The sequence below is a fragment of the Emys orbicularis genome, chromosome 9 (genome assembly GCF_028017835.1).
Source record: "Emys orbicularis isolate rEmyOrb1 chromosome 9, rEmyOrb1.hap1, whole genome shotgun sequence".
Taxonomy (NCBI): domain Eukaryota; kingdom Metazoa; phylum Chordata; order Testudines; family Emydidae; genus Emys; species Emys orbicularis.
In genome coordinates, this window is record NC_088691.1 from 57,746,019 (window position 1) to 57,758,839 (window position 12,821).

A 12,821-nucleotide genomic window follows, 5' to 3' on the forward strand; every position below is an offset into this window, starting at 1 on the left:
TCCAGTGCAACTCCTGGTTGCTGTTACATCCTGCTGCCCTTGTTCTAAGGGTCTGTTCTGGCAGTTGGGGATCGCTGGAGCTCAGTGACTCCCCAACCATGTCCCTTGTAGCACGGCCACCTCACTTACCCCAGCCCTGGGAGGGGGGTTGGGTAGAGCTGACACTGGCTCTGCACCGCATGGGGACTCCCCATGCAAGCAGAATCCAGAGTAGGCAGTTAAGCTGGCTCTCCAACCGCTTTGAGTTGGGGCCAAAGTGTGCATGTGCCAGAATGGTTCTGTCAAATGCAGCTAGTTGTAAGTAGAGGTCAGACAACCAAACATGTCACACAGTCAGTGTCCTGCAATGGTTTGCTTGCTGTAGACAAACCCTTGGTTGTCATGTTCACTGCCTTGGAGACCAGTACTGAGCATGCCAAAGTGAGCACAGGGCCGGGACAGGAACCTAAAGAAGCCATGTAAAGACAAAGAAAGGGGAAGTGAAAGCTCCAGCCTTCCTCTCCCTTTGCAGACTGCCCAAGTGTTTCCGTCCCATCCCACCTTGGACATTCAGAGTCTGACTTACCTTTGACTGCAACTAACGCTGTGTCACAGAGAGAGATGTGCGGTTGTTGTCACCAGAGCCCAGGACAAAGTTTGCCTCTAAGACTGACTTGTTCCATGCAGGCTGGGCATAGTTTACATTAAGGTTCCTTCAAGTCCCATATGACACCCAGCTAGATTTTCAGATCAGATTGTATTGAAGATTAAAGCAGCAATACAGCAGGTAAGAAAGGAGCGCTCTGGGGACAGCAAGCCCAATGCTAATAATACTGTTTTTGTTTATTCTCCTAGGGGGCCCTTGGTGGGTATGAGGGGAAATAATAATCTCTATCTCTTACACAGCACTTGTCATTAGTAGATCTCAAACTGCTTCACAGCCTTCAATGTCTTTATCCTCCCATCACCCTGTAAGGCCAGCCAGTGCTATTATCCCCATTGTACACAGGGGGAACTGAGTTACAGAGAGACTAAAGGTCTGTCTATACCAGGAGTGGGCAAACTTTTTGGCCCGAGGGCCACATCTGGGTATGGAAATTGTATGGTGGGCCATGAATGCTCACGAAATTGGGGTTGGGATGCAGGAGGGGGTGAGGGCTCTGGCTGCGGGTGCGGGCTCTGGGGTGGGGCTGGGGATGAGGGGTTGGGGGTGCAGGAGGGTGCTTCAGGCTGGGACCAAGGGGTTCGGAGGGCAGGAGGGGAATCAGGGGGTTGGGGCATGGGAGGGGATCGGGGTGTAGGTGACGCTTACTTCAAGCAGCTCCTGGAAGCAGCGGTATGTCCCCTCTCTGGCTCCTATGCGGAGGTATGGCCAGGTGGCTCTGTGCACTGCCCCGTCAATAGGCGCTGCCCCTGCAGCGCCCATTAGCTGCAGTTTCCGGCCAATGAGAGCTGCGGGGGTGGCGTTTGGGGCGGGGGCAGTGCGCGGAGCCCCCTGGCTGCCTCTAAACATAGGAGCCAGAGGGGGGACATACTGCTGCTTCTGGGAGCCTCGGCATACACGCGCAGAGCGGCCTCCAAGGTTGACAGAGGAATTCTTCCATCGACATAGCCACATCTACACTGGGGGTTAGGTTGACCGAGCTGTAGGGTTCAGGGTGTGAAATTTTTCCCTGTCCTGAGCAACGTAGCTGGGTTGATCTAATTTTCAAGTGCAGACCAGGCCTAAGTGATTTGCACAAGGTCACCCAGGAAATCTGTGGCACAGCTGGGAATTGAACCCTGGTCTCCCGACCCCTAGGCTAGGGCCCTAACCACTGGACAGAGGCAGGGAAAGCGAGAGAGGAGGAAGGATAGGGATGGAGAAAGAGAGGGCCTGGCTCAGCTCTCAGTTACAGTGCCGTAAATCAAAGGAAATTCCAGTGAAGTCCATGGAGTTGCTCTAAAGTGGGGAAGCAGAATTGTGCCCCAGGCTGGGACTTTCTGATGCAGAGTAGGGGGGACACAGGTGGTTAACCGCTTGAGTTACGGTGTTGAGGGGGAGCGGAGGCTGGAGGAACGTGTCATGCTCACTCTGAGCTGTTTGATTTCTGAGGAAGTCGTCCTCGGCTTGGTTTCCTTTCCCTCTCTGTACCATTGAAACAGGAAGCTGGTGAGCTGCAGCTGCTGAGTGTTACTGAGACACACGAACGGCTCTGGCAGCTTCTAAACACTGACAGCTGGATTGTCAATAATGTTTCCTCCAGCTCTGGCAATGGATCAGTGCTGGTACCATGGGAACATCACTCGCTCCAAGGCTGAGGACCTGCTCTCCAAAGTGGGAAAGGATGGTAGCTTCCTAGTGCGGGCTAGTGAGTCGGTCTCCTCGGCGTACGCGCTCTGTGTTCTGTAAGTATGGCTCTTACCTTTCGTGTGGCTCCACTGCTCCTGCCTCCCCTGTGTAGGGACTACCCTTACCTCCTCCCCAGCACAGAGACACATCCACCCCACCTACCAGGAAGGTGCAACCCACCATGCAGTGTGGTAGGTTTAACCTGGCCTGGCCGCAGAGTGTGATGGAGGGGACTGAAAGAAACCACATTTGTGACAGTTGTTGTGGAACAAACCACACTAGTGAGGGGAGGCCAAAAAACCCCGATTCAAAAGGAGACAAAAATCCAAAGAATGTCTAGTGGATCGATGCATTCAGAGATGGGGAACCATCCTGTTATCTCTGGTCTGTCTGAATGACCCTCCCACCTGGGTCTTGTTCTCTTTGGAGTGGGGAAAAACCTCTACCTGAGCATGGTGCCCACCAGGCATTCTCTCCCATTGAATTCTCACAGCTTAGCGCATGTTTGATACCGCAGGTTGGTCAGTAAATGCCTTGTTCACTCTGGCAGGTGTACTGTAAACGTTCAGGTAGCTTTGCGTGCCAGCACTGGTCCTTACGGAGGCTGTCTCTGTTTCAACCTGAACAGGGACGTGGCCCTACAGAGGATGCAGGGTTCTAAGGATGGTAGAAACGGGAGGGGGGGGGGGGGGGAATCTCCCAGTGTCCTTAGCAGCTATTTCACTTCAAGTCAAAGACCTTCCCCTGGAATGAAGATTAGGGATTGAATTGGAGAGATCAGTGCCTCTGGTCTTGTTTGATTGAGTGCAGCTGATATACGTGGTGTCAGGAGAGGTTGAAGCAGAGAGAGAGATCAGATTCAAGAGTTTGAGACTTTTTTAATTTTGTCACAGAGAGAGCCATCATACCATAGAATCATAGGGCTAAAAGGGACCACAAGGGTCATCTAGTATATCCCCCCGCCAAGATGCAGGATTTGTTGTGTCTAAACCATCCAAAGCTGGTGTCAGCCTAGGAGAAATCAAATTAGCCTGCTAGGACCCAAGGCCTAACAATCATTTCATTTCACAGCCGCTGGGAACAGACTTTAAAAAAATCTCACCATTTTTTTCTTAGTAATCAAATAACAAACAGGTTTCTTGCTGCTGCTGCTTCCTCTTTAAAGTACATTTAGTCTCAGTTCTAAAAAGAGGTGCTGCTGCTTGAGCTGTGGTCTAACCGTCCGCCTTTCAGCTCCAGCCTCTGGGGACAGTACAATACATGACAGATAGAGTGCATGGGGCAGGCTAGCATGTCCTACTACACATATGTTGGATGGTAACAGGATGGTGGTGGTGCAGAGAGGGGAGTGCACAGTGGGGAGAGCACGCGTGTGTGTGGAGAGGGTGGCATATGGAGGGAAGGGGTGTGCATATGGAGGGGAGGGAGTGTTTGGTAGATGTGTTTGTGTATGGGGAGCAGAGGGAGAATGGGTGACTGCAGACAGGGAGCATTTACATCTCTGGGGTTGGGGGTTGTCTGCATGTAATTTAGAGCTGGTGTCAAAGTCACTTGTTCCTGAACTATAACTTGGAATAAATAGCACAAATTGGCTTCTTCAGGGGCGCTTGCAAGATCCCTTTTATTTGCTTTGAACAAACACACACACAAACGAAATACTGTTTGCAGACACTAGGAAGCTGCGAATATTTGCATCAGTTTTCCCTCTGAAGTGTTTGCGCAGCCATCTTTGAAAGCCCTTTGTGCAGTTTTGAGAGACAAGGAATCAGGGAACAGAAACAACATGGTGACCAAAGTTGTCTAAAATGGAGGCCAAAAGTCAGGCTCTTCAGTCCATATTTAGATGCTTAAATAAGTGGGCTGGGTTTCAGAAGTGCTGAGCACCCAGCAGCTTCCTCTGAAGTCACTGGGAGCTGTTAGGTGCTCAGCACTTTTGAAATTCGGGCCACTTGTTATTTAGGTGCCTAAATATACAACTAAGAACCTAACTGTAAGCCCCCATTTTTGAAAATCTCGGGCCACGTGACTTCAATGACCAATCATGCAGCACGATTAGCAAATTAGGAAGAGAGAATGCTTGAAGCAGTGGTCGTGGGTGGACAGGTCATAAGCAAATTATAGGCCAAAATGTGTCACGTGACCCATGTGTCGATTACCAGGACAATTTGGTGGATAATCCACGAAGAGAATAGGGACTAAACATGCTGAATAAATTGTTCACTGGGAATAGATCTCCCAGCTCAGGTGGCAACAACAAACCATCCCAGTGTCTCAGTGTTAAGGGTAAAGTGCTTCTCATGTTTACTGGAGCTGCTCAGAAGATTTTCAACTAAATACGTTTTCATCAAAATATGATGATTGGTTGAAGCTGAGATGTTTTGTGGAGTCATATCAATTTTGATTAAGTTTTCAACAGGAAGACTTCTGAGCTTCAGGGCTCTCTGGTCTCTTCTGAGCCAAGAGAAAAAGAGAACCAAATAAAAACCCTGACCTTTTAGATACAAAACCAAACATTTCGACACAATTCTGCTTTGCAAAAACATTCAAAAGGTTCTAATATGGAGCGAAAACAAACTTCAGCACTTCAAAAGTTGTCACCAAGCACACCTGTCATTCTCCAGCCAGAGCTAGTGTTCATCTAGCAGCTCTGTTGAAATTAGAATGGGGACTTGAATAATTTTTTATCCTGCTGAGCCAAATAGATTTTCCTGGAGAGATGTTGCAGGAAAATAATGATTTGAATAATGACAGACTGAGGGTGTGTGTGTGTGTAAGTAATAATGCCTTCCCTTCTTTTATTGCTCCAACAGCAGCACAATAGAACTTAGACAAATTGTACAAACAGCAAATACACAGTGAATGCCCCTCCTCCAGACACTTTCAGCCTCTGTTCTGTAGTCTGATCCTTATGACCTGATTGCCCTATGAAAGGCAAGGACCAGAGTGATTCTCCTTCTTTCCATGTCACTGGAACGCTTGGTTTGCCCGTTTATTAACTAGAAATGACTACTGACCTCTTGCACTCAAGGAACTCAACTGGAAATGATTGCCTAGCTCACGAACTCAAAAAGGGTTTAACAGCAAGCTGTGTCTGAAGCAGCATTATCCCTCCACTGGGACCTTCTGTCTTGATTTGCTTTTGTTCAAGAAGCTGAAAAACATAAACAGTTAGACGGGGAGGGAAGCTTGGGAGGGGACTGTATTTTCCTTGTGTGTCTTTATTAAAAAAACATGGCTTTCCTTTAAGATCCTTCTAGGAAAATCACTATTTTAAAGACCAGACACAGTAGCTCTAGATCATGTACCAGTTGAAAGCAGTTCTAATGAATATCTGCAAAATCACTAGGTTGAAAGTTTGTGCATCGGAACTCTGCAAATGTAGCACTGTGAGGCCATTTAGCGACGATAAGGATTTCTTCCAGGCAAACCCAAAAAGAGCTCCCTTGCAGGACTTAGCACCTCTTAGAGAGTTTGTCCCAAACACAAAGGCACCAAGACCTGGATGGACCAGTATTGCCCTCATCTACTGGGCAATGAAACTGGAAAAGGCCGGGGTGTTGGGTGTGATAAAGAGCGGATGTTTTGAGAGGGGGAGGGGCTTCCCTTCATACACCTGAAGGCACTGGCATGTACATAAGCTCATTTTGGTGCTGAAACCAATTAGAACACAGTGGATGAAGAGGACTCGATCCTTCTGACAAAAGAAAATTCCACTGTTTCCAGGACATGTCTCCAATTAAAGATGTTTCATGCTGCCACCTCCTTTGGCCTCTTATTGGAGATTAAGCCATGCAACATATTCTAAATGCTGAAAAGTCCTTGGTAGGAAGATGTCCCCTCCACCTTGTGAATAACTGAAGATCTTTGTTGAGCCTTGTCTCCACTAAACATGTATAGAAATACTTCCCACTGCTTCAGTCCAGCCATGGGTACTTCTGTAAATATCTGTAGAGTCAGACAAGGCCTTAATAGCCCACAACATGTAATAAATTAAGGTTGGAGAGGGATTGTTTTGGAGCATTTTGCACCTCTCATAAACATTATGTCCGTTGGGTGGTGTCCTGTGAATTCACCTTTTAAAGGCATAGGAATAGCTGAGATAGCAGGACTGTAGACATTAATAGAGCTGTAGCATTTATCTTCTATCAAGAGAAAGGGACACCTCCTGAATGGAACCCAAATGTTGTCTAAGACAAATGCCCACCCAGACAGGATTTGGAGGCATCCTGTTACCAGGGAGGTAATACTCCTACATGAGTTTGGAAGTCCCTTCCAAAATCCCTGGGTTCTACTCCTGGGTAGAGGAGTAGCACTTTGCTACGTGACCTTGGGCAAGTCACTTCCAGCTCAGTACCTCAGTTCCCCCATCTGTAAAATGGGCATAATGATGCTGCCTTCCTTTGTGACTTAGAGCTCTCTGGATGAAAAGTGCTCGATGAGAGCTGGTTATTTGTTTTCTGTGTTACCAGTGGATGATCGGATCAGTGATGGTCCAAGAGAAGGGGAGCAGAGTTGTGATCCCCTCCAATATCTCTCCAGTATCCAAGGGTACCACATGTGAGCTGTCCACAATGGAATCAGCTGAATTCCTAGGGGGGTTGCCTGTCTCACTGTGTATCTGTACAGTGCTTAACAGAGCAGGGTCCTGATTGTGGTTGGGCCCTATAGTTGCTACCATAATATACACAGTAAAGTGCAGTTCTGATTTGCAGCAAGGCCTTAGCCACACTGGAAGAGGAGAGGAAATATGTACCCATTCCCCTTTCCTTCTTTTGCCTTCAGGAGCTGGTGCAGGGGAGGGAGCTAGGAGACAGATGAGGAAGCATGTTGGGACACATTTAGCCTCAGGAAATTGCTTTGATGGGTGCTGCATATGCCATCAATATGTCCAAGATCAGAAATGCTTGTGGCTTTCTAAAAACATTCTTAAGAAACATCTCAAAAAGAATCTTTTTAGGTGAAAAGTGAAAGTATCTAGGACCAACTGTGGAGCAGTCATGGTGCTTAAGAGCTAAAAGCTTAAGAGCAATGAAGTTATAACAACAAAGCAAGGCAGATAAATGGAGGTTGTTAGCCAACTGTTTGATTCATGGCATTCCCCATTTGTGCATGGCTGAGTCATGAGATTGCTAAGGAGGATTCCCACAGGGAGAGCCACTTTTGCTCATACCATTCATATATCACCTTATAGCCCTTTGTTAGCTTCCCCTGTAGATGTTCCTCTGGTTAAATATTTCTAATACTACTATAACACCCTGTCTCAACAACCTCTGACAGCGGGTGCCTGCCATCTGATTGTGCACCCAATGTGCTTTGATGGCCTGATAGTCATTGAGCTGGTTTGTTTATCAGTTTCATAATCTCCACACACACAAATTTTCTCTCATCAGCTACATAAGCAGCACTGTTCTCATCTCAGCCCCTTTTTGCATATCTGCAGGAGGAAGTGGTGGAAGAGTTCTGCATTGACAGATAAAAACAAAACCAAATCCCACTCCTGGGGGGAGATCCCCAACTGGTGTCAACTGTCATCGCTCCATTGACATTAAAGGAGCTCTGACAGCTGACATCAGCTGAAGAACTGCCCCGGCTGGGTCTGGGAGCACTGAAGAGACGTGGGTAGGTGTGTGAACACCTCAGATCACTTCGCAATGAGCCCTCAGACCTGTTGTGGGGTGGCACTGGCTCCAAAGGGCATTCCAGCTCTATTCTTGTGCATCTTGCTTAAAAGAACCCAGGTTCAGAGGGAGGTGTGGCTAAATCCTGTAGTCAGCATTGAAAATCTCACCCCAATGTGTGAGTAACTTGGTTTTATGCTCTGTCTGACTCCAAATGCAAGGCTGTATAACCCCTAAGAAATCTCTCGCTCGCTCTTGATGTGATTCAGAAAAGCCTAGTTTGAATAAACATATAAACCAAATCACAAAGGAGACAAGTATGTTGGTATGCATCAACCAACCCTCCTCCTCGGGAATGCTGACCACTGACCACCTTTCCTGACCCTCTGGGGATGGGCTGCAAGCCTTATCTGTTTTGCCCTGGGGATGCTAAAACGGGATTGAGATTAGTTTTTGGAAGTAAATGGGGTTGAAATTTGTGTCCTTTGTTGGCACAGAGCCAGTTTGTGGAGTGTGTTTTAACATATGTCAGTGCTGGACAGGTGCTGAGAGCTGTTGGATCACATCTGTAACCACTGGAAAGTAAATAAGCATGTATTCCTCCATCGTGCTGGGAGCAGCCCCCCCAGGCATTATGTGAGCTCAGCAAAATTCAGCAGCCATTGAGGAAGGCTGCACATTCTGCATGGCTTTGCCATCAGGTTGGACTTCCAGTTCTTGACAAGTTGTTGATGTGTCTCTCGTTGGACAAAGACCAAGCACCCCCTTTAGACAGGGGTCCGGTTCTGTTTTCATCGATGTCTGGTGCAAATGAGTTTAGGCCACAGAGTGGGGCAAAGTCAAAGCAAGTCTAATTTGATTTACTGTCCACCCTGGGGAGGTGGTAGGAGAAAGTGTGCTTTCTGGCTGTTCTACTTGCACTAAAATCACTAAGTTGGTTTTGATTCACACCCATTTGTTATTTCAGTGCAGGTCTTTGTATGGACACTTACTTCAGAATAAAAATATCCTATTGTAATTCAATTTAAATTAGTTATTTAGTTACCTTGGTACAAATTTGTGTGTAGACCAACCCTTTGATTTACTCATGCAACTCTGAATTTGGCCTAGTGTCTGGGATTTCTGCCTTTTCATTCCTTTCTGGCATGCCCACTCTTCTGGCAGCCAGAACTAGGTGCTGTTTTCTTTTTTCTGGCCAGCAGAGGAGTTGAACAACTTACTCTGAAGATGAGTCCATCATCACTTTCTGATGTGACATCTACAACATGATGAAGTGCCCCCAAGCTTAAGCACTGTAGGATTTTGTTAATTAATATGTCCTCAGGAAATGAACAGATATTTGAAACCCTTGTGCAAAGTAATGCACATTGGAAAACATAATCCCAACAATACATATAAAATGATGGGGTCTAAATTATCTATTACCTCTCAGGAAAGAGATCTTGGAGTCATCGTGGATATTTCTCTGAAAACAACTGCTCAACATGCAGCGGCAGTCAAAAAAGCTAACAGAATGTTAGGCACCATTAGGAAAGGGATAGATAATAAAACAGAAAATATCATAATGCAACTACATAAATCATGGTATGCCGACACCTCGAATACTGCATGAAGTTCTGGTCTCCCCATCTGAAAAAAGATATATTAGAATTGGAAAAGGTACAGAGAAGGGCAACAAAAATATGTAGGAGTATGGAACAGCTTCCATATAAGGAGAGATAAAAAAGACAGAGACTGTTCAGTTTAGAAAAGAGACGACCGATGGGGATTTGATAGACGTCTATAAAATCTTGAATAGTGTAGAGAAAGCTAATAAGGAAGTGTTATTTACATCTTCACATAACACACACAACTAGGGGTCACCCAATGAAATTAATAGGCATAAGGTTTAAAATGAACAAAAGGAAGTATTTCTTCACACAACGCAGTCAACCTGTGGAATTCGTTGCCAGGGAATGTTATGAAGGCCAAAACTATAACTGGTTTCAAAAAAGAATTAGATAAGTTCATGGAGGGATAGGTCTATCAATGGTTATTAGCCAAATGGTCAAGGACGCAACCCCATACCTTGGGTGTCCCTAAACCTCTGGCTGCCAGAGGCTGGGAGTGGACGACGGGATGGATCTCTTGATTATTGCCCTGTTCTGTCAATTCCCTCTTAAACATCTGGCACTGGCCGCTGTCAGAAGACAGGATACTGGGCTAGATGGACCATTGGTCTGACCCAGTACGACCATTCTTATGTTCTTATTAAGTCATCAGTCTATGTCAGGGTCCTCCATTCAATTTCTGTTGTTATAGAATGATGCTATGATAAGATTCCCTTGTAGATATTTTCTAACAGCCTCTCCTCCAATCTGTTCCAGGTTCCGGAATTGTGTCTATACCTACAGGATTCTACCCAATAAAGAAAATAAGCTTATTGTCCAGGTAAGCCATACTTGAATGCAGACACCATACCACAAAAATGTAGCTGGCTTAAGGCTTGTCTCAATGGGACTTTAGAGCACGGCCAGCCAAAATGCAAATCTACAGCCCCATGTGGACCCTACTACAGTGCTCTAAAAGTTCCAAGCGCAGTTTGCTTTACTGCCGTTTGAAATGGAAGTACCATATATACTCGTTATTAGCCCGTTCGTTTATAAGCCAACCTCTCCCCCTCCCCCAAGATGGATAAGTAAAAATAGCAAAAATTGTATGACCCTTTCATAAGCCGACCCTATATTTCAGGGGTTGGAAAACTTTGGCTCCCAGCCTGTCAGGGTAAGCCGCTGGCGGGTCGGGACGTTTTGTTTACCTGGAGCGTTCACAGGCACGGAGCCCCTCAGCTCCCAGTGGCTGTGGTTTGCCGTTCCCAGCCAGTGGGAGCTGAGGGGCTCCATGCCTGCAGACGCTCCAGGTAAACAAAAAGAGTAAATGCTGGAGCTGGGCACCTAGGTGTGAGGGGCTAGGGGGGGGGTAACCAGAAAGGGGGGATGTGGAGCCAAAATTTTGCACATCCCATGGAGAAAGCCTTAACCAACATGCCAAGTTCCTGTGACTGCTGCTCTAAGCTTTTCACTCCAAGCAGCAGCAGCCCTGAGGGTGTTGGCCAGCTTTGAGAAGCTGGAGCATCAGTTAGAACATTGTCTGCTCACAGTGTAAAGTTTTTTAAACAGAGCAGCTCCGATCGTTTCCTCTGCTCCAGGACCTCAGCCTGTCTCCATGCCCTGCTGCACCTTTTGCCCATATCCCATCTCCACTGTTCTTCCCAGTTTTCTTCTTGTGAACTATAAACACTCATCCATGAATTAGCAGTTTACTTGAACATTTTCAGCAAGCTTCTTTGTGTTCAGAATGAGGGCTGCATATCTGGGGAGGAGACGTGTTATTCATACACAAGAGAGATCTAATCCTGGCTTTGAGTGCTTTGTGCAGCCTTTACCTGGGAAATTGCACCGCCATAATTCCTAACACACTTCATGACAGTGAACAAGAGCATGAAAAATATATATTTACACCACCCAGCCTTGAAATAATGTGCGCAGGAAACTAAAACCACACCCCACCATCCCACGCACAATTAAACCTCCAGGGAAGATTTCTCTGTCTGATAAGTGCAACCCCGAGCTCCAGATTCAAGATTAATAGGTATTAGTTTGGTGGCTCAATTTCTGAGGGTTAGTGCTCACTGGTAAATATATAGAATCAGTGCATGGGCATAGCCTTTAAGTCCACCGGTTCTCTGTCAGGAGGGATCACTGTGAGTCCACTGGATCAATTGATAGTGGTCACTGGATGCAGTTAGTGATACTAAGCTTCCACTGGGTCTACTTGAGAGTGATCCGCTGAAATCCGGTAGGTTTCTTCAGGTGTCATCAATCATCATGAGGTCTGTGTAAAGTAATTTCTGGGATTCCACTGAATCCGTAACGTCATTGGTTGGGATTCTGATGGATCTATAGGAGGCAAAGGGACTATGGTAACATAGCTTTGTATGTTTGGGTGGGCTAAATACACTACTGTTGATTCATATTTTCAATAACACAGCATACTCCCATTTTTAATATGCATTATTCTATATCTGTGGGATAAAGCAGGAGTATTTGCCCTCTTCTGTCAAGTGAACTGCATAGTCAAAACAAATGGCGACTGGGCAAAAAGCTCCTGTCCCGTGCTGCTGCCTTCTGATCTTGACACATTGCTCCAGCTGGGCAAGGCATCAAATCCATGTTTGGTTGCCTGCTGCAGTTTTTGTCTGATCCAAAATACTTCACCTGATTTAGAAAGACATCTTACAAAAAGTCGAATTCATCTGTGCAATGCTGTAATATCTATTAAGTGAGGGGAGTGAGTTAGTCTTTTTAAAATCCTTCATTTAAAAAAAGAGTATAAAAATACAGTGGAATGAGTAAATCGTTGCACTCAGTACAGCAGTCGTCATTCCCAGCCTCATGACAAAGGGGCGCCAACACACTTATCTATTGTTTTAATTTTTTAACAACTGTTTTGTTTTTTAAAAGTTGATACAAGAAAGACTCATGAGATGAGATCAGTGTACGTTAGTTACAAATACACCTCTACCCCGATATAACGCAGTCCTATATAACATGAATTTGGATATAACGCGGTAAAGCAGCGCTCCAGGGGGGCGGGGCTGCGCACTCCGGCGGATCAAAGCAAGTTCGATATAACGCGGTTTCACCTATAACGCGGTAAGATTTTTTGGCTCCCGAGGACAGCGTTATATCGGGGTAGAGGTGTATAGGCCCTGATCCTGCAATCTAATGTGCACGGGTAGATTGTTATGTCTGCACTAAGGCCATTTGAAATTAATCAGGTGCAGGTGGATTCCCAGTACAGATCAACTCTTGGGATCAGGGCCATAATCTACTGGAAATCTTTAGTGGTAA

At 46.2% G+C, this 12,821-nt stretch overlaps 1 protein-coding gene across 1 annotated transcript in view; it reads left to right on the plus strand.

Annotated features, from left to right (window-relative positions):
• The first annotated feature begins 2,153 nt into the window (after positions 1-2,153).
• Positions 2,154-12,821, plus strand: part of INPP5D (inositol polyphosphate-5-phosphatase D) — a 90,024-nt gene continuing 79,356 nt past the window's right edge. The window contains exons 1-2 of the mRNA XM_065411400.1: positions 2,154-2,367; positions 10,296-10,359. Of these exons, the coding sequence (XP_065267472.1) occupies positions 2,213-2,367; positions 10,296-10,359 (219 nt within the window). The 5' untranslated portion in view covers positions 2,154-2,212. The remainder of the gene's footprint in view (positions 2,368-10,295; positions 10,360-12,821) is intronic.